The 22,109-nt window shown below is 35.5% G+C and overlaps 1 protein-coding gene across 1 annotated transcript; it reads left to right on the forward strand.

The window, feature by feature from the left end:
• Positions 1-414: 414 nt before the first annotated feature.
• On the forward strand, positions 415-18,400 carry LOC129270913 (glucosidase 2 subunit beta-like). The gene is made up of 12 exons (XM_064106903.1): positions 415-618; positions 1,331-1,456; positions 2,643-2,738; positions 3,348-3,529; positions 4,159-4,222; positions 5,753-5,903; positions 7,409-7,487; positions 10,726-10,818; positions 11,492-11,540; positions 12,790-13,077; positions 14,129-14,288; positions 15,162-18,400. The coding sequence occupies exons 1-12, from the start codon at positions 498-500 to the stop codon at positions 15,238-15,240; spliced, it is 1,488 nt and encodes a 495-aa protein (XP_063962973.1). The 5' UTR covers positions 415-497; the 3' UTR covers positions 15,241-18,400.
• The last annotated feature ends 3,709 nt before the right edge of the window (positions 18,401-22,109 follow it).

Consider the following 22,109-nt stretch of genomic DNA (forward strand, 5'->3'; position numbering starts at 1 on the left):
TTGTTCGTTTAGGATAATTATTTAAAAAAATGTCATACAGGCTGGATTTGTGTAACCGGCACTCACTTTCCCACCATCAACCGTTCTGCGACCCTAGCTGTTATACTGCTTCATGCGATGTGGTTATTGTAAAACAGTTAACTGTTCAAATACAAAATTTCCAGCAGGTTCCATTTGTAATTGGATGTTTTGAGTTTTGTTAAACTACCGGTACCTTAATTTTTATTTTTTTTCTTGAAAATTTTAAATATTGATTTGAATTTTACATCCATCCAACAATGAATGAATGAACGAATCAATCAATGAATGAATGAATCAATCAATCAATGAATGAATCAATCAACCAACCAACCAACCAATCAATCAATCAATCAAAAAAAAAAATTTTATAGAGTCTGTCTTGCTTTATAACGCAGATGGCGCTATGTAACAACTGCGTGTCATTCATGTGTGTGACTGAGCTGTGAGTTCTGTGTTCATAATTTTTCGGGCTAAAAATGGACGTAAGAACCGTAATATCCACCACGCTATTTGTGGCTTTGACCTTTTCCTTAGGTGTCTTGTGGATGTGTGATGCAACAATTCGAGTCGAGAGACCAAGAGGAGTATCCCTTAGCAGTGAGTATGCCCAGCAATGTTCTGGATAAATTTACTGGTTCAGTCCCATACATGAAATTACGTGTCATGTCATTTGAGGTGATTGAGAATGAGATGAGAGTGAGACGAGATTGATCGAGATCGAGTAACATGACTGAACTTTGAGAGTCTTGGCCCTTGAGGTCTGAGTAAGGCTGAGCTGCAGCTAAAGCAGCTCACTGCTGAATGGGAGTGTGCATTCCAATCATGAACTCCACTCAAGCCTCCTTGGCTTCCCCCCCACAATCTCGAGACCATGATATTTGCATTTGGCACAAGTCATAATGTAATTAAAATTCGAAGCGCAAAAAAAAATCAGAATGGTTTGAGTCTCTCTCATAGCCTTTGCGTCTTCATTCAATCAGTCATAGTGAATTCACGTGCTTGTGCACTCATTTTTACAGACATGACGGAGAAATAAATATTCGGTTTTAAAATAACACCAAGACAGTTCACGACAGTATCTCCCACCTGTTCCACTCATTCAATTAACAAGGTTATGATATAACGACCTGTTCAACAGATGTGTATGTTAAAAAAATTTGGAAAAGTGTAAGAAATCCACTCTTTTGTGGGGTAATTTATTTTAAAAATGGATGGCCACCATGCTTTTCACTTGTAATACATAAATATGCATGACATTGAGATGGGGGAAGCCGGGATTCACTATGTATTTTTGTGTTTTTATTCATAGATGAACCTCTTTACAATAAGGAAAGCCAAGGTGAATATTTCACATGTATAGATGGCTCAAAGAAGATACTCAGGTCTCAGATCAATGATGATTATTGTGACTGTCCAGACTCATCGGATGAACCAGGTACAGCATTAGTTTTCTTCATTTCTTTTTTTTTCCTTTTTCCTTTATATTCCATTTTTTATATACCCTATATATATATATATCAGTAGAGGCGCACGGCCAATATTGGAGACTGTCTCCAATGTGGGAGATTATCTCCCATATCAGAGACTTTTGTAAAGAATTTGGGTATCCAATTTCAGAGACAGTCTCCAGTTTTGGAGTCCAATTTCCTTTGTTTACATTTGCTGCAAAAGGATTACCTTGGCGGCAAATAAAAATGTAATAAGCAGATTCCTCATGAAAAATTACCCCTTTTCACCATCTACTTTTATTTTGATAAGGAATTAATCAATCACACACAAAAAAAATGGGCTTCTGACCTCAGTGAGACAAAATTTTGGGTGGAAAAAATCATACTTTTGTTGGTGTTGTTTCTTTTGTCCTTTTGCAAAGCAAGTCTCCCATGTGGGAGATTGTCTCCCCTATTGGAGAGAGTCTCCCATATTGGCCGTGCGCCTCTACTGTATATTGGGTTCTTTCTTCCATTTTCTTTTTGTTATTATTCATTTAATATTTATTTGTTTTAGTGAATCTTAAAACAAATTCAAGATAAAATTGCAATATTTTCATATTGGATCCGGTTTCTGTATTCCATTTTTTTTTTGGGGGGGGTACATTAAAAAAATGTGTTGTGTTTCTACTAGCACATGAATAATTTTTTATTGTATATATAATATAAGTTTTTGTTTACCAGACAACATGTTACTTTCAATTGAAGCAATATGACTAAACTCTTCTTCAAGATAGAAAATACGCATTCTGATGCAAATACTTTTTAATAAGATGTCATATACTCTTTGAAGGCCATTTTGAAGGGATGTCATCACAAAATGATGTCTCAATACTTAACCAGGATCTCAAGCTATTAGGACGCCAAATTGCCAATTTTCAAATGAACTTTTTATTAATAGTGTCAGAACATAGTCTCAGATATTAACAAATATAAAGTTAAAGATGCTGTAAAAAGATTATTCCTTTACAATGTAATGTATTTCACAGAACATTTTTATTTGGTATTTTGTCTTTTTATTTGATGATGGATGTTTCATTGAATATTTATCCAAGAATCTCTTTGGAGGCCTCTCTAAATTCTTTGAATATGGTTTTCTTGTTTTTCATTTATTTATTTCTTTTTGTTGTCCAGGTACATCAGCTTGCCCAGATGGAAGATTCCATTGCAACAACAGGGGGTACAGACCATACTACATTCCATCATCAAGAGTAAATGATGGTATTTGTGGTAAGAATAAAGAATACTTTGAAATACTGAGAATACATGTATGGTTTGTTTGCCAGAATTCTTGTGAATTTGTGCATGATATTATTTGTATGCTTCTACAGGTATTAAGGGCAGCAGGAGAAGAGCATTAAGTTTTCTTCAATTTGAAAGTGCCGGAGCGAATCTACATTGACTTTGGGGGGCAATAAACTACAATTTTTGTTTGCCAAAGAAAAAAAAAGCCAAATACTACCACCATAGAATTCACCTTTTTGATAATTTACTATTTAGGACTGTGATTTAGATGGAGAGTGAAATGAAGTATGCGATGTAATTGCCTTTAATACTCAGTTTTGTTTGCTTTTGGATCCCTTTATTTTGTTTACTTCATGTTCCCTGTTATTGTCTCCCTCTCCCTCTACACACGCAAACACTCTCCTCCCTCCCTCTGTCCGTCTGTCTGTCTCTCTGAGACGTTTTTCTTTCTATTTCTTTCCTTTGCCTTGCTGTTCTTCTCCTGTTTTTTTCTTACTTTATACTTACTTACTTACTCTTTCTTTCTTTCTTTTTTCTTTTTTTCTCCTTCCTTCCTTCTTTATCTCTTTCTCTTTCCTTCTCTCTTTTATTCAGATTGCTGTGATGCCTCTGATGAGTATGAGGGGCCTGGAGCAGGGAAGTGCATCAATAACTGCAAGGAGCTCGGAAAGAAAGACCTGGAGGAACGCAGACAACAGATGGTGCTCTTCAACCAAGGCTTTGATATCAGACAACAATACATCAAGGATGGCCTTGCAAAGAAAACAGAACGAGAGGTGTGTGTCATTCCATTTTAATAATGACCTGGGGCCCGTCTTACAAAGACATGGGATTGATCCAATCAATCGCATCTATGGAAAGCCAGCAAAGTCAACATATAAAATGCATGTTTGCCCAAAAAAATTTCTAAATATGAATGTATATCCATAAATTCATTGATTTCTTGACAATTTGGTGTGTTCTCCTTTGTTCACAAAGGACATTTTGCACATTTCCTGTAGAAAAAATTATGACACTGACGGATTTCCATTAGAGTTACGATTGATTGGATCGTAAGACGGCCCAGATCACCAAACACTGGAAATTTGATTGCAATTAATAATATTCATGAAATCTGTTTTGTTGTTGATGATCAGTCATACCAACAATGTACCCCAATTCAACAACGTGAACTCAGAAAAAGATCTTTTTCTTTTCTTTATATTATGAAATATCCAAATAAAGCCCATGCATTACCATTGCATGAGTGCAATATATTATTTTGAATAAACGGAAGTAATATAGCCTGGATTATCCCCAGCACAAGAATTACCCTTTTTTCCACATAGGAGAGGGATATATTGTTTGAAAATAAAAATCAAACACAGGTTCATGATATACTTGCATCTTTCTTTTATTATTTCAGGGAGAATTGAAGAAACTGCAGACGGAGAAAGAAGAAGCACAGAAAATAGTTGATGAAAAGAGAAGTATGAATCTTGTTTCATGTATCACAAAACATATTCATTATTACTGTCAATATTTACCTTTTAATCAATAAAAGGCCACTCTATGATGCAGGGCAAGTCCAGATTAGAAAAATTATGAATTTAACTAATATTTAGAATATTTCTGCAGAAATTAATTTTACACCCCCTCATAAAAGATCCTCTCCACTCACTCTATGCATTCTCCTGTAAAAAGTTGTTTGACTAGCGGAAAGAAAAGAAAAAAAAATCACCATTTACAGGATGCATGTTGCTGTCAAAATCTTTTTGACACATACCCCTCCGCTGGATCTGCACTGATCTTGAACTGAAAATAGATCACTAGTACACTCACCCTTTGTTTCAAAACTCACATTGTGATCTTCATGTCCCATTGATTAAAGGTAAATGAAAGTAGTTGCAGTAAACATGGATTTCATGAGAAAGTCTGTAAAACTAATGTTTATTTCTCGGTTTATCACCGTAGAAGATGTAGATCTAGATCTGGTACATTCACATAAACAGAACTTTGTGAAATTCTAAAATCTAAGCTGAAAAACCATCACACTGTATTTAGCCAACACAGTTAAGCACATGTGGGGCAGTGTATTATTATTGCTTGGAAAAGACCTGACAAATCGTAAGAATGATATGCCTATTTTGCTAATTTCTCAGCAGTTACATGATTTCTTCCAGAAGCCTTTGCCACATATTTTGATACGCTCGTCTAGATGGGACGTATTATGGTATCACGCTCGGTGTCCGTCCGTCTGTCTGTCCATCCGTCCGTTAACTTTTCCTTGTAAACGCGATAACTTCAGTTTAATTCACCTAGGATCATATAATTTGGTGTGTATGATACTAGCATGGATCCCAGAAAGCCTATTGATTTTAAGGTCAAAAGGACAAAGGTCACAGTGACATGTTTTCATCTTACCCTTCTGAAGTCCTTGTCAACGCAATAACTTCAGTTTGACTTAACCTAGGCTCATATAATTTGGTATGTATGATACTGGCATAGATCCCAGGAATTTTATTGATTTTGAAGTCAGAAGGTCAAAGATGAAGTCGCCACCTTCCACTTTTCTTGCTTTACCAATAACTACATTTTCCGCGTTACAGACAGGCATATTATGTGCTCGCCTTAGCGACACTCTTGTTTATTCCTACATACAGACAATTGGGTGGTCATTCTATCAGATTGTTTAGGAACGCATTTAGAAATCGTTACCAGACCTGTCATTTATCTTTAAACATCATTCATCTTAAGACATTCATTTTGTTTCTAGCCATACCACAAAGGTAGCACACGCTACTGCTGTGTGAAGTAAGAGCTTGGATGCTGTGAAAAAAAAACCGCAGGATCCCGCCTGGTCTGCCTGTGATTTTTGTTCACAGCAGCTGAGCTCTACTTCACACAGCAGTAGCGTGTGTTACACTTGTGGTATCGCTGGAAACAAAATGAATGTCTTATTTCTTGTGTTGATCAACCAACAAATTGATCATTCCATTTGATCATTCATCTTTATACAGAGGTACGTGATGAAGCCGAAGGACCCGAGACCGAGGCCAAGGATAAGCACAATGCAGCCTGGGAAGCCGAAGTAGCCGCTAAGAAAGCAGCAGAGGAAAGGCAGACAGCTCTCCAGGCTTTCAAGGAATTAGATATTGACTCTGATGGAAGGTATTAAAATACATCTGGGGGATGTTTCACAAAGATTTAAGTCTTGACTAAAAATTGTATGTAAATTCCCAATTGCTTGTGCGGGAATGCGTCATCGGATTTGCCATATCTTGCACATGGGTTGTATACCATCATGGAATAATCAATGTTATCGTATGTTGAATATCGGGTGCACGTCTGGCACTTACGCATGTATTTTAGTCAGACTTCGCTCATTGTGAAACACCCCTACTTATTTTAATGTTAAGGTTATTCACTGAAAGCTAGTTCTGAAAAAGAGTTATTTGTTTGTGTTTTTTTTTGCAGTTTTTGAAATGACTCAGTTGTAGTTCTGATGGATTATGTAATCAGTAATGCTCCCTCTCATTTTTATTGGAGAATATAAATGTGTTCAATGCTTTCCAGGAACAAACTACTGAATTCAACAGATGAGAATATCTGTTAGTAGAGTGACCTTATGTGTGGATCTCCCTTGAGTATTTTTTTTAATTGAACAGGGATTTGGTTTTATAGCATTCTTGGGAATAGCATTGATTCTGATAGATACCGGTACATTGTACATGTATGATGATCATCTTATGTAAGAATCCACATGAGATAATTGTGAGCAGGAAAACTTTACACTTATGGGTTATAAGTAATGCTTTTTACACTTTTATACATGTATAATGCCTGATACAATTATTTCTAACTGCTACATACAGGCCTCTACAAATTTTTTTTTTCGTCACTTGCCCTGTCGGGCAAGTGATGAACAAATTTGAATATAATTTTGATATACTGAATATTCTTCATTTTTTCAGTAATATCCAACTAAATCAAAACAATTTCAAGGTAATATGGAAAATAGATGGCCATTTCATGGATTTTTCCAAAATGTGAAATTTTAGCCACTTTGTGGCTTTTTTTTGGTGTGCATCGGCAAATTGCTCAAGTAGCGCATGCGCAGTCATTGCACACATAGAACGTAAGATGCGATGGCACGGTGTTTCGAATGAGGTACCTGGCGATAATTTAATGGTAATTGGCGCTGATTTTACATCAGTTTCCACTGGTTTTTTTTAATGGTTTGACATAATCTGAGAGATAGTTGTAATTATCCAAAAGATATTGAAATTTAGAGGGTCTACTGATATTTTATTTCCAAAACAACCACTTGCCCGATCGGGCAATTGACTTTGAGAAATGCTTGCCCGCACGTCATTTTCACTTGCCCCGGGCAAGCGGGTTTGTCGCGCCCTGCTACATATCATTCTGGCTTATGCACTGCTACCCTGTTGAGGTGCTCAAGCATTCAATAAAGTCATTCCTACTAGGTGTCCTATGTACTTTACCTGGGTTGAGAGTGACAAATATAGATAAATGACTTTCCAAAGAGAACAAGTGCTGCAGCAGGTTTGATCCCCTTAAAATCTTTGTTTGAAGACAATTCCAGTATTCCAGTGTCCATAATGTTTGTTTTGTCATGGATAAATAAATGTATCATTTTTATTTTGATTCTGCAGAATTGTCTTCCACGAGTTGACCAACAGATTGGAGTTTGATACGGATGCCAGTGGACATATCAATGAAGAAGAAGCTAAGGTAAAGAAAGCCAAAGTTATATTCTGTTTTTCATGTTTTCTGTGTTGACAAAAATTGTTTGTTTTGGTAAGGATGAATTTGACACAATCCATCATTTTTTAAGTAAACCTTTGGAGTTTTTCATGAAGTGAACAGTCAGTAATATTACTTGCAAGAGCTCTAAGCCACCAAATTTATTCATCTGATTGGCTTATTAGAGCAAAACATATGACAAAGCAATGTGGAAAAGCAGAATATGTTTTTAAAAAGCTGTGAATTACTTTATATCATGTATGGATTGAGACTATCTATTGGTCTAATATGCACACTATTTGCAGTTGCAATTGTCGCTTTGCGAACATGTGCTAAATACTGCTAATGTTCCATTTACAATGTACATGTATATAAGTTGTGTTTTATTGAATTTTTATCTGTGGATTTTTGCTTAATTTGGGTAGATATTTTCGGTTTTGTGCCCTTATTTGTTTAAAATGTGAAAGTTTGTATTAATGAATTCCATGATTTTTGTCTCACCTGCATAGCAGAGTGAGACTATAGGCGCCGCTTTTCCGACGGCGGCGGCGGCGGCGGCGGCGGCGTCAACACCAAATCTTAACCTGAGGTTAAGTTTTTGAAATGACAGCATAACTTAGAAAGTATATGGACCTAGTTCATGAAACTTGGCCATAAGGTTAATCAAGTATTACTGAACATCCTGCCTGAGTTTCATGTCACATGACCATGGTCAATGGTCATTTAGGGTCAATGAACTTAGACCATGTTGGGGGAATCAACATCAAAATCTTAACCTAAGGTTAAGTTTTTGAAATGTCATCATAACTTAGAAAATATATGGACCTAGTTCATGAAACTTATACATAAGGTTAATCAAGTATCACTGAACATCCTGCATGAGTTTCACGTCACATGACCAAGGTCAATGGTCATTTAGGGTCAATGAACTTTGGCCGAATTGGGGGTATCTGTAGATTTACCATCATAACTTTAAAAGTTTATGGATCTGATTCATGAAACTTGGACATAATAGTAATCAAGTATTACTGAACATCCTGTGCAAGTTTCAGGTCACATGATCAAGGTCAAAGGTCATTTAGGGTCAATGAACTTTGGTCAAATTGGGGTATTTGTTGAATTACCGCCATAACTTTGAAAGTGTGTTGGTCTAGTTCATAAAACTTGGACATAAGAGTAATGAAGTATCACTGAACATCCTTTGCGCATTTTAGGTCACATGACCAAGGTCAAAGGTCAATGAACTTTGGCCATAATGGGGGTATCTGTTGAATTACCATCATAACTTGGAAAGTTGATGGATCTTTCTCTTGAAACTTGGACATAAGAGTAATCAAGTATCACTGAACATCCTGTGCGAGTTTCAGGTCACATGATCAAGGTCAAAGGTCATGTAAGGTCAATGAACTTTGGCCACGTTGGGGGTATTTGTTGAATTACCATCATATCTCTATAAGTGTATGGGTCTAGTTCATAAAACGTGGAAATAAGAGTAACCAAGTATCACTGATCATCTTGTGCGAGTTATAGTAGTTTTCAAAATCAGCACTGCTGCTATATTGAATCGCGTGATGCAGGTGAGACGGCCAGAGGCATTCCACTTGTTTACTCTTTTTTTGTATTGTAGAAGACTGGGTTAAATTTGTGCATTTAAAAAAGAAAATGCACTCCATAATTTCAAGTAAATGATGCCATGTGCGTAGAGTGTGAGCAGTATGTACTTGTAAATCATGTGCTAAACGGATGGAATTCAACTAAAATCCTGTTTTAAAAAGTTGGTAAAAGAAAGTTAAATAATAATTTGCAAATTTTGCATAGAATAGTAAAAGAAAATGCAACAAATTTCTTTAAAAGAACTGCAATTCTTTATAGTACATATACTTGAAGCAGGAAAGGACAGCGACCCATTGCTCATACATGTAGACATTCAATGAATAACCTTTGTAAGAATGCAAATATTTGTGAATAAAAGGTCGGTTGAGAACAATCCATTCTTCGTTTCATTGTGTAAACTGGCTGGCCTAGTGGAGGGCTGGGTCAAGGGTCATCCTCTGCACATGTCTTTGATATTGATTCGCTCCATACGAATCAGTCTTATTTTATGGCACAATGTATTGAATAATTGGTTTGATTGTGTATCAAGTCAACTGACAATGGTACAGGGTGTATTTGCTTTTCATTTTCAATCTTGAAGTCAATAAAAGGAACAGCAGTGATCTCGATATTGTTTCCATCCCTTTTGCGCTGGTTTCTTTACTACACTATAATCAATATACAGGTACTCACATTCAGAATGTTGGTCTGTACCTATACCTTTTCCATTCTCTCCCCCCCCAAAAAAAAAAACAGAAGCAAAAAACATGTCAAACTAGTATATCATGATTCATATACAAATGAGTAAAAATTATTAATTTGCTGCAGTTCAGCTGAATATCTTCACATGTTAAATTTTTCCACTTGACATAGTGAAATATGTCTTTTCTAAAAATAAATATGTCTTTTCTAAATATCTTTTCTAAAAATATGGTATCTTTTTGAAAATATAAAATAATCAAATTCATTCTCTATATTTTTTTTGTCTATAAACTGATTATTTTGCATTAGAGAACATTATTGTTTGTTTGAACAACCTTTGCCATTCTTAAAGGTGTAAAGAATCAGGCAAAGAATGCAGGGCCTAAATTGATTCCACAAATACATGTATATACATGAAACATGTAGCCCTTTAAAAAACTTCTTAGTGTATAGACTTTAATTTTTGAAGAATTTTATTCTCATGCTCATCATTATTACAAAAAATCATGTGATTTTTTTTACACTTTCCTGCTTATTTATTGTATGCATGTTTCTCTTGCTGCCTCCACCCCCTCCTCTGTCTTTCTGTCTGTCTGTCTCTCTCTCTCTCTCTCTCTTTTCTAAGCACACCTGGGGATTATTCAATCAACATTTTTCGTTGATAAGTTGTCCGACTTGACAATTTTCCTGGTTTTAACTGACTGGGAAGCACTTGTCGGATAAAACGTCCGACAAGTCCTTTAATGCAATGCTCCCCAGGGGAGCATTTCATGACATAAATAGTTGGTGTTTCTCACTGACAACTGTTAAAAGCTACTGAAATCCTGACATATGATTGGCTCTGAGCAAATTAGAGAGTGAAACGTCACTTTTAAAAATCCCTAATGAAAGTACTGTAACACTCCCTTTGTCTCTTTCTTCTTCATCTCAGGCTGTGCTTGGAGGAGCCAATGTTGTTGAGGAGAATGCCTTTGTAGATCAGCTCTGGAATGACGTCAAGGAGAAATTCAAGTTTGCACATGAGGTAAGGGGATATCACATCAGGGCCCCGTCTTACAAAGAGTTTGATTCGAGTTTGGATCAATCATAACTATCATAACTCTTTGTAAGACAGGGCCCAGATACTACAGAGATATTTGAAATGATCATGGTTAGGATCGATTAAGTTTTAAGATTTTAAGGAATTGTCAATTGTATCATTATTTCATTTCTAGCAATTGCTTAGGTATCTGTGTTTTTGAATATTTAGAAAACATGTCACATATTTCTGACACATACTCATGTTAAATTTTTTTTTAGAATGTTATTATTTTCCAAAAACTATGTGGACATCTTTGAATGTAACAAAATTTCTTCCTTCATTTGTGGAGAAATGAGGAAAGAAAAAGGCAAGTGAATGAAAGAAATTTGGGCTTTGTTAATGCTTTATGCTTCACACCTATGGAGGACACTCCATGAAAGTCGTCAGCATGGACTAAAATGTCAGCTAGGACATTTCAAGGAAATCCTTGGTTTCAATTGGCTGAGAAACAATGGTCTCTGATGGTTACTATTGTAACTGCCAGGGATTGACATCTTGTCAGAGCCGACAAGCTCCATGAAATTGTGTGCTATGGATGGAGGTTTTGGACCTCATCTGTGTATTAATCCTTACATGCCATCATGGTAAATGTTTGAAATTTTATTTTACTTTACAGGTAGAAGCAGAGTTAGCACAAAAGCAACAGGAAGGACAGGAGCAGCAAGGTGAGAAACCGTACCTATGATTTTATTATTATATTATTATTTGTTTGACGTCACTAGTGCCTGGCAAGTGAAAAGCAAACTGAATCACTATGACCTGCAGGTCTCTCCTCCAGGTATAAACTGATTGGGGGAGTGCAGGTGGACTTCTACCCTACTTATCCAAATAATGCATTGGGTGACTCTCCTCTACATGGGGCATCCATTTAACGTCCTATCCAAGGGATGGAGTGTTTCCACTGCATCTATGGAGCAGGAGAGGGACATGCTTACACACAACCAACACAGGCCTCAGTCATTCGCCCGGGTTTGGTTTTGACAGGCAGACAATCTACCAACTGAGCTAACTCGCACCATCATTATTTTTCTATGCATTTTCAAACTTAAAAAGAAAATGAAATATGGTTATAACACGAGTCAAAATGGATGATACTAGAAAAAATGTAATGATAAGTTGCTGATCTGCATTTTCAAGTGGTGAAAATGTGAGCAAGGTGGGAAGCCTTACCTGTGATTTAGTCCTCTTATCACTGTTGATAGAGGGACAATGCTATAACGTATGCTGCTCTTACTCATCAAATTGGCAATTAATTAACTATTCATTTTTATACTTAAAAATGAAATAAGGATATAGCATGAGTTAAAATGAATGAGGAGGCATGATAGCTCAGTTGATAGAGCAGGGTTTTGGATTCCGGTATTAACCCAGGTTTGATTCTCACTCGATGCCCCTGTGTCCTTGTTAAGCCTTAGGCTTGGCTCATTTATGAGAAGTGCTTCACCTATTCCCTATATTTAAGTGAGTTTTTTAAAAGCTTATTAACAATTCTGAAAAAAAATCAAGAAGTCTACATGCTTTCTTTGGGTTATCATTCATGTAATGTTGGATCCACCTCTGATTTAAATGGAACTGGTTTACAGATCTCATTGTTTTGATTCGCATTACTCATTGTAACACGATATAACGCTTTTAATCCAGGGTCCCGTATCACAAAGGTTAGTGATTGATCGCTTGATATTTATGATTGATTGTATATTGTAGTCAATAAAATCAATCATAAAGATAGTCATCTACGATGATTCTAAGCTTTGTGTTACAAGCACCAGAACATGAATGCAACCATTTTGTGACTTGTGACTTGTTTGTGAAATGAAGCACACAGATGACTATATATGATTATCCTTATATCCATTCCAATTTTGTTGCCATTTTTCATTTTAAAGTGCCTTTCATTATATATCACCGATTCAGAAGAACCTGCTGCCTTTGAGAAAAACGATTTCGAGGATGATGACGATTTCGATGACGACGTCGAAGACGAATGGGCGGAGGATGAGGAGGACGAAGACATCTATGAAGAGGAGGATGATGAAGATGATTTTGATGATGATGTGACGGAGGAAGAACGTGACACAATGCGTCAAAGACGGCTGGATAGAATGGATAGATTATCTAAAAGGAAGCAAGAGATGAAGGATTCTAAGACTTCCGATGACCAGATGCCTGATTATGATGAGGCTACTCAAGCCCTAATAGCAGGTGAGTATAGGCCAATAGAAATGCATATTTTTAAATTTGACTTTGGATGTTAGCAGATCTCTTTATTTGTCATTTTTCTGTGTAATAAGATGGCTATGATCTATGTTGTTATTGCAACTGATCTTTTTAGACTGGGCCCTTTTGCATGAAATTTACCATTATGGTAACTTTGCCATCTTATGGTAACTACCATGGTAACGCTGATCAACAGCCAATCAAAATCATTGATTCCATGCAAGTTACCATTGCATGGCAAAGTCACCATCATGGTAACTTTTATGCAATATACTAGTATATTACAGGTTGCCTGGCCGGCAACCAAATAAAAACGTTCTCTCTTTGGCTGCCAGCCGGGCAACCTGTAATATACTTTTACATGTAGTATACTAGTAATATACTTTAGGTTGCCTGGCTAGCAACTAAAGAAGGAAGTTAAGTGAGAGCACTGGTTGTGTTTGTTTATATTACATGTACATGGATTCTAAAATTCCAAGGCTGTGTGGATATGGTATTTGGAATCATGCCCTTTTGCCCCCCTCCCCCGGCTCTCTGCATGTTGTACTATCTTCGTATTGAGGCTATATGGAGATCTGCTGTTGAAAGCCATATTTGTTTTTATAAATTTCTTTTTATATGAATGACTTATATACATAAATATGTCATGACAGATTAAATAATCTTAGTTCAGTTTATAAATACCTATTTCTCTCTTTGACAATTCAAATGATCATAATGATCATTGTTTCTGATTTCTGCCGAATTAAAAAATTAACCTTGTTTTATTATTTTAAAAAAATAAATGTTGTTAAATCTGTGTTCATATGTGGTACATATTTTATGGAATTACAATATACATTATATTTGTGACAAGGGGGGGGGGGAGGGGGAGGTTGATGATACGTATTATATGGAATTACCCTAGATGCATGTGACTAATGGATGGGTGGAACATATTGTATAGAATAACCCTGTGTATGTGATAGGGTAGAAGGGGTCGGTGGTATAAATTTTAAGGAATTACAACATGACATAATATGTTTTACTTATCCAGCTGCTGACCAAGCCAGGAATGAATTTGAGGAGGCTGAGAAAACTTTGAAGAATATTGAGAGGTCTGTCGGGGACATAGATAAGCAGCTGAAAGTAGATCTAGGTCCAGACCAGGCGTTCCAGGCTCTACAAGGACAATGTTATGAGTACACCGATAGAGAGTAAGATCTCCATGTAGTTTTATTCATTACTTTCCAATTGAAGTTGAATCCAACCTCGGTGATAAAAATGGTGTATATTAGAGGAGAAGAGTGAATTTTATGTAATTTTAGAGACAGTTGATAGATTTAATTTGAAGGATTACATTGTAAGGTTACTATTGAATCAAAGGATAAGCAAAGAATTTGAAAAAAAAGAAGTCTGACTAGATTATGTGACAGGTAGTGTATTTGGCCAGATTCACCTCACACTCACAGAGATCACCCTCATCCCATCCCTCCACTTAACTCTATTGGGTAATTCCATGCTTGTCGTACGGGACATTTAGACATTTGTTTGTCTCTTAACTAAATGCTTGAGCAATAAGTTTTTCTTTTTTGTCCCTAAGACATGCAACATTTTCACCTCTAATTCACCCATGAACAACATATTTTTGTTGGTTGTCATGTTTTTACATGACTACCTAGTAGTATTTTATTATTACCACAAGACAAATTGAAATTCCTCATTTGTTTGGACAGCAGCTTGAAAAGTGTTGTAAAAATGACTTTTCTAGCATGGAATCGCCCTATTCGTGCATCATCTACCCACAATCCAACCCGACTACTCTCCTTCCTTCCATGTCTTCTTCGGTCACCCCCTTCCCCTTTGTCCAACCACCTCTTCTAAGTCAAATGTCAGACAGATTTCTCGAGTTCTCAAGAGAGTTGGTTTTATATGCAGAATCCCCTTTATGATCAAGCACCTTATCAGTGATATGGTCAGGTTGGTTAGGTGCTACAATGTAAGTTTTTATGCCCCCACCCCCCACCCACCGAAGAAGGATGCTTGATTGTTTTTGCTACCTTTATATTTCATTTCCCTTTCTTTTTCAGATACACATACAAGTTGTGCCCTTTTGAAAAGTCTTCGCAAAGATCTAAAAATGGAGGTTCAGAAACTTCTCTTGGGTAAGTTCAGCATGATGATAATTAAAAAAAATTGTGTTTTTTAATAGCAATGATTCCATTTTAAAAGTCACCCAACAATATTTTGGATTAATCTGTAAATAAAGCCCTGAGCAATTGTTGCCAGAGCAAATGTCGTGCCACCCCTTATACATATTGCTATTAGAAGAGTTATTTGGGGAACGTAACACAAAGATTAGTGATTAATTGTTCATACATGTATGAGTTTCACATCTGACTGTACATTTTAATATAATCAATCATTGATCAATTGTAAGTAGCTTTGTGTTATATTACTCTGTCATCCATATTTTATTTAAATATAAATGTTTTTCCCTCCATTTTTGTCTCACCTGCATAGCAGAGTGAGACTGAACATCTTGTGCGAATTTCAGGTCACATGACAAAGGTCAAAGGTCAATGAACTTTGTCCATTTTTGGGGTATCTGTTGAATTACCATCATAACTTTGAACGTTTATGGACCTGATTCATGAAACTTAGACATACATGTAAGAGTAATCAAGTATCACTGAACATTCTGTGCCAGTTTCAGTTCACATGACCAAGGTCAAAGGTCATTTAAGGTCAATAAACTTTGGCCATGTTGGGGGTATTTGTTGAATTACCATCATAACTCTGTAAGTGTATTGGTCTAGTTCATAAAACTTGGACATAAGAGTAATCAAGTATCATTGAACATCTCTTGCGAGTTTGAGGTCACATGACCAAAGTCAAAGGTAATTTGAGGTCATTGAACTTTGGCCATTTTGGAGGTAATTATTAGATTGCTGTCATAACTTTTAAAGTTTATAGATATAGTTTATAAAATGTGGATATAGGGGTAATCAAGTACATGTATCACTGACAAGTCTTAGGTCGCATGATCAAGATGCAATGTCTATTGTCAATGAACGTAGTATTGTATCATTATATGAATGGTGTTTTTTTGTGAATAATTATTTTATAGTAGTTTTCAAAGTCAGCACTGCTGCTATATTGAATCGCGTGATGCAGGTTAGACTGCCAGAGGTGCTCCACTTGTTTGTGATGTCATCACTTTGGTACTCTATTGCACACTGAGAAGGAAGGCATTGATTTAACCCAATGTAGAAAAGTTACCTTAATTAGCCATGCCAAGTTATCTAGAAGTCATGAATGCTTGAGCGCCTAGGCAGCTCAGCTAAAGCCGGGGTAATAATAATAGCAGGGCCCGCTGGTAGAACAGTTTTCGAAACTGAAGTGGTTACCCTGGGTAAATATACCTATATTATTATTATGATGAAAATATTAGAAGATCTCACACACCTGCATAAAATGTAAATGTAGACACTCTAAAATCAATATTTACATGTATTTTGCTACCCACAATATAAATGGTCTTTATCAAAACTGAATATAGTTAATTATAAAAGAAAATAGATGTTTTGCATATTGATGATGATGTACCAGCATATTATCACCCATGACATAATAACATACATAACTTTTTCCATTATATCACTGAAACACTTGTATGGTATACAAGTGATTCACTGAAATAATTTAAAAGGTATAGATTAATTTTAACAAAAGTGAGCATTGTTGCATCAGGTTTGGACAAACCTGTATACGTAGCAGTATTAGATATGAAAACGTGTATGCACATGAACTTCAAGCATATATGTACTATAAGTTTCGGAATATCCACCCAAAGTGAATATATGTCAACATTCTAATCTATATGAATGGGAATGCCTGAATACAGATGTGAAGACAGATATAAAATAAATTTGTGTTTTACTGGATAAGTTCTAAATTTTTTTTGAAAATAAGAAATCACTTCAAACAAAAACTTTAAGGAAAGAGGCCACTAGATATTTAAAAATTCAAAGTTAAATGTTCACCAAGAATCAATGGCTGAAAAAGCAAAGTTTGAAGGCCTCCACACTTCTGTAAGATTGGAATTTTAAGATGATAATCAAATATGATTCCCATTATTTAACCCCTTTAAAAACAAATTGTATACAGGCTAAAACATGCACGAAAGTCTTTCCTCCAGGGAGAGTAAATACATTATAAAAAATTAGTACTTTTATTTGTATAATACACGTTACTACAAATAAACAATTTCAATTTTTTTTTAAACCCTTTAAAAAAAAATTGTATACAGGCTAAAACATGCACAAAGGTCTTTCCTCCAGGGAGAGTAAATACTAAATACAATATAAAAATAAGTACTTTTCTTTGTATAATACACGTTACTACAAATAAACAATTTCAATGATTCTAGAGCAAACCAAGTATGTAATTATAAAGACTTATATTGATTGTAAGATTTCCATTTTTGTAATATAGCGTCAAATAATATCAGAAATACTTGATTTGCTGCATATTTTAACTGGCCTGCTTAAATTAAATGTAGTATTCTAGCTCTGCTAACTTTCCTTACAGCTGATTTAGGGCACTTTTTCCGATATTTATATATAAATGAATGAAGAGAACAATGATAGGAGTGGCTTAAATCAAGGTTCCCCAGAGCTACATGTATCTGCCCTTTGGAAAAATTGGTGATAGCCGAAAAAATGTCTCTGCTGGGAATGAAACCCGGGCCTCCAGCTTTGAACGCCGGTGCCTTAACCACTAGACAACAGAGACGGGTTAGTGGCTAGGGCAATCCCGATCCGATTGACCGTCAGATAGACAGATTTTCGACACTATACCAATTGTAATTTCCTTTGTCGGGTGTAGGTGGGTTTTGAATAATGACAAGTTGCCATGCCCCAGCTGGATCAAAGCTATTGCTGATACCCGTTTAGATCTACCGAAAATCTAGAGTGCCTCCGGAGGCTACCGCAGGTTGTTCTAGATGAGTCAATAGATTTAAATGGTCTCGGCACAAAGCACAAATCTGAGGGAATCGTGAGGGATAATACACTCTAGACAGTCTAGCACATTCGCGAGATTACACGGCGTGATCCACTGTTGGACTGTAGATCTAAATGGTCACGGCATAAACGCAGCATAGAAAACGGAAGTCCTTTATCTGATCACATGGTCTCGATCGTTGTGCAGCGAGCGCTTTCTCTCTTGACTGACATTGACCAACGGAAAAAACAAAGAAGAGAAGAAAAAATGAAAGAGAATCAAGATGTAATTATAAACAAAGAAATGCATAAGAAAATTGATGAAGAAGATGGAAGAAGAAATGAAAAAAAAGAATTACATGAGAAATTGTAGAATAAAAACGGAAAAAGGAGAAAACAAAGGAATGCATTAGATTTCGTAGAAAAAAAGAAAGAAGAGAATAAAAAATGAGACCAGATGTAATTATAAACAAAGAAACTTGATTAAAAAGATGAATGAAGAAATGAAACAAAGAAATACATAAGAAATTATAGAAAAGAAAGCAGAGGAAGGAGAAAACAAAGAATTACCTAAGATTACATAGAAAAAAAAAGATAAAAGAAGAAAAAAAAAGAAAGATGGATCAAGACGTAATTATAAACAACAAAATACAGAAGAAAATGTTAAAACAAGGAGACACATAAAAATTATTAAAAAAAAAAGAAGATATATATAAAACCAGAAAACTACATAGAAGTTGTCGGAAAAGATTTAAAAAAAAAGACAAATGTTTCAGAATTGATTGAGTGCACGTTTTCCCCTCACTGGAATAGGTGCAATCACAGTGCATCTTGCAAGTACTGCAGACATTTGTTCTAATCTAAACGGTCCTTGCATGCGTACCTCTTGTAATGATAAGGAATTTCATGCCTAGTTCGTTCCAGATGATTGTCTAGTGTGACACTAGACAGAGACAGATCTAAACAGGGTATTAGATACAGTACATGTATGGGAGAAATTACATGTATACAAATGTGAGAAATTATACATAGACAACAGCTTTGGTAACTCTTGTATTTAAAATGTATGTTGTGAAATGAATGAAGAGAACAATGGTAGGCGTAGCTTGAATCAAGTGTTGGGGCCGATGTCGGCCGCAACCATTCACTCCTCAAGGGCGACAAGAGAAGAACAGATGAGAGCGAAGAGACAGGCAGATAATGTCATCATGAGTAATTGTTACAAGTTGTATCATCAGTTATCAGACTTCTGTACAAATAAGCAGTTTAATATAAGTAAATTGGTATGGAATATCAATTGTAGTTATGTAACCAAACATATATACAATCATCATATTATAACATTATAAATTGTCGTAATACAGTATACATTATCATACAATATTATACATGTCAACTTCATATTCCGGAATGGAAAAACACCTGAAATTATGACATCAAAGTATTACTCCGATGGTTATATGTTAGAATTTGGCATAAATCGCAAGATTAAATAACTCACCCTAGTATAATAAGGTCCCAGGAATATACAGTGCGTATCAAAAAAAAGTTTACACTTTGAAAAAGCCCTGGGAATTAAAAAATATACAACATGTGGGTCATTTTTTCACATATAATCTTGGGTTAGGGTCTCATCTATCAAATGAAAGTAAAAGTTTTGACAGAATGTTACACTTGAGTGAGCACTGTCCATTTTTGTAAAGCTCGCAGAAATCTGTTTGCGCAGAAATGCTTGTTTTTACGCTGTGTCAAGGGGAAAGGGCGAAATCAAACTTACCCTACGAAGCATTTCTCATAAATTTCCCTAGCACTTTTAGCCAAATGAAATCAAACGGATACATTCAAGCATTTTGTAACAATTTTGCCGCCCTGCTTTCTAAATTTCAACATTTAGTAAGCACAACCTTTACCCTTTTTGTGCCAGCTGGATCTGAGGACATAACTGAATCTGAACAAAAGTTTGTATCAGACATCTCCAGCATTTTTCACTAAATTTTTATCATTTAAAGTGGGTTTTCATTTTTCATTTCATACTTGTTTCTCCACACTTTTCCCAAGCTTGACAATGATTAAAAGAATGGAAATCAAGCCTAAGCCATTTCATGTAGATCACAGCTCAGTGTAAAACTAATATCGTCACGATGGCCTCAGTGTGTGGAGGAGTGGGGTGGGGCGCGATGCACTCTTCGAAGTATTTTGGGCAAGGAAACAAGTTTAAAAAGGTAGAAGATATCTTCAAATAAATTTTACTAGCTAAATTCCATGTGTTCTTTATGATTAAGGTCTACTTTTATTCGCATAACTATTTCAAAGTTCTGCGCAAATCATTTTTCATTAACTTTTCAAAAGTAAGTGGTGCTCACTCAAGCGGAAATATTTTTCGACAGTTATATCGTCATTTGCTTAAATGGATCTGTACCAATGCTCAAATGTGGAAAAATTGTCAAAATATTACAAATATGTAATTTTACAGGATTTTTTCCAAGTGTAAACTTTGTTCTGATACGCACTGTATATCTCCTGGTCAGCTGCGTCCATGGTGAACAGCCATGAATAACCAACAGCCTCTATATCAGCAGCTATAAAAAAGGAATAGATCCGTTATCTTCTTTGTATTTCAACATATAAATCGTTACTTCCAAAAAAGAAACAATTAATTTTGCAAAACCCAACTGGGTCTGATACTTAAAACTAAGCATCAATCTAAATATTGTAAGCAAAGATCGCAAAGAGTACATAATTATACATTCCATCATTTGGTGAATGAATTTATTCAATTTAAACATGTCATATAAAAAATGCAAAGTGATTAAATATCATCACTGTCAATCAAATAAGCTGCATGAAATATTGAGCAGTTTATTTTGTGGTACATAGTGAATATTGATGTGTGTTCCAAGATTCAAAAGTAATAAACTGGATACATAACGACACACTCCAAAATGTAAAACAGTGTGTTTTCTAACACTACTTTGTCTGGGTAGAAATGAACATTTCCATAAAAATAAGACTATTTTTCGAGTAGCAAGATCATTCCTATAAATTCCAGCAAAGTAAAACATACATCAGATAAAATTTAATTAACATACATGTACCTGGTAAATAACTGCAAACATACATTCAAAAGCTAATGTGCAGCTTCCAAAAGAGTGAACAAGCCGCGACAACTTCATTTTGTGTTGTGTGCGCAGCTACAGGGCCTTGCCTAATATATCTCCGCATTTAAATATTCATGACGTCACATTTCAATGCATCAAAATATGATATGCTAGTAAATATAAAGTTATATCAACATTAATGTGGAATAAATATATATATATTTATAATATGAATTCCATAATATATGTCCAACAATTGCATAGTATTATATGTTTAAAACATGATAAAGGGGAGGACTATTTTTACTCGGTGGGATGACACTAGACTCACGTGACCAAAAAGTGATTAGGTTTTGCGGTCTGTGATAAAATTTTACCACACCCGAATTGGTTGTAGGGTGGTAAAAAATAGACAAATCAAACAGGAAAAATTAGAAATTAGTTTGGTCACTACACAAGTTTCCCCAGAGCTATCTGCCCTTTTGAAAGATTTGTGATGCCAAAAAAATGTCTCTGCCGGGAATTGAATAATATATATAATATATATATATATATATATATATGTATATACATGTATATAAATTCCTCAAAAAAGTTTGGAAATCTGACTTTGATCGATAATCCCTCCTTGGTTTAAGTGAATATTAGTATGTGATTGATACCAATAGATAGATCAGTTAATTCTTTTTAAAATGATACCCTACATGATACGATTATGGTTCACATGGAGGTGCATTGCCTTGAAATGTTGGGCAAAATCAAAATTCAACAGTTGCAAAATGACTCAATATTGAAAGTCACTCATTTCTGTGGTGATGAGTGAGCTTCTCAGCAGTTTCTTTTTTCATGCACCTTAACATCAACATTAACATGAAATCATACACACCTCTGCACAAGCAAACGCATAACAAACAAACGTCCATGGGCATTTCAA

Source organism: Lytechinus pictus, chromosome 11 (genome assembly GCF_037042905.1).
Source record: "Lytechinus pictus isolate F3 Inbred chromosome 11, Lp3.0, whole genome shotgun sequence".
Classification (NCBI taxonomy): Eukaryota; Metazoa; Echinodermata; class Echinoidea; order Temnopleuroida; family Toxopneustidae; genus Lytechinus; species Lytechinus pictus.

What these genes read in the sequence shown, in the direction of transcription:
- LOC129270913 (XM_064106903.1), top strand. Translation starts at nt 498, where the DNA reads ATGGACGTAAGAACCGTAATATCCACCACGCTATTTGTGGCTTTGACC. An exon ending in AGTAAATGATGGTATTTGTG is followed by an intron (nt 2,739 to 3,347) that starts GTAAGAATAAAG and finishes TCTTTTATTCAG; the next exon opens with ATTGCTGTGATGCCTCTGAT. An exon ending in TATGAGTACACCGATAGAGA is followed by an intron (nt 14,289 to 15,161) that starts GTAAGATCTCCA and finishes TTTCTTTTTCAG; the next exon opens with ATACACATACAAGTTGTGCC.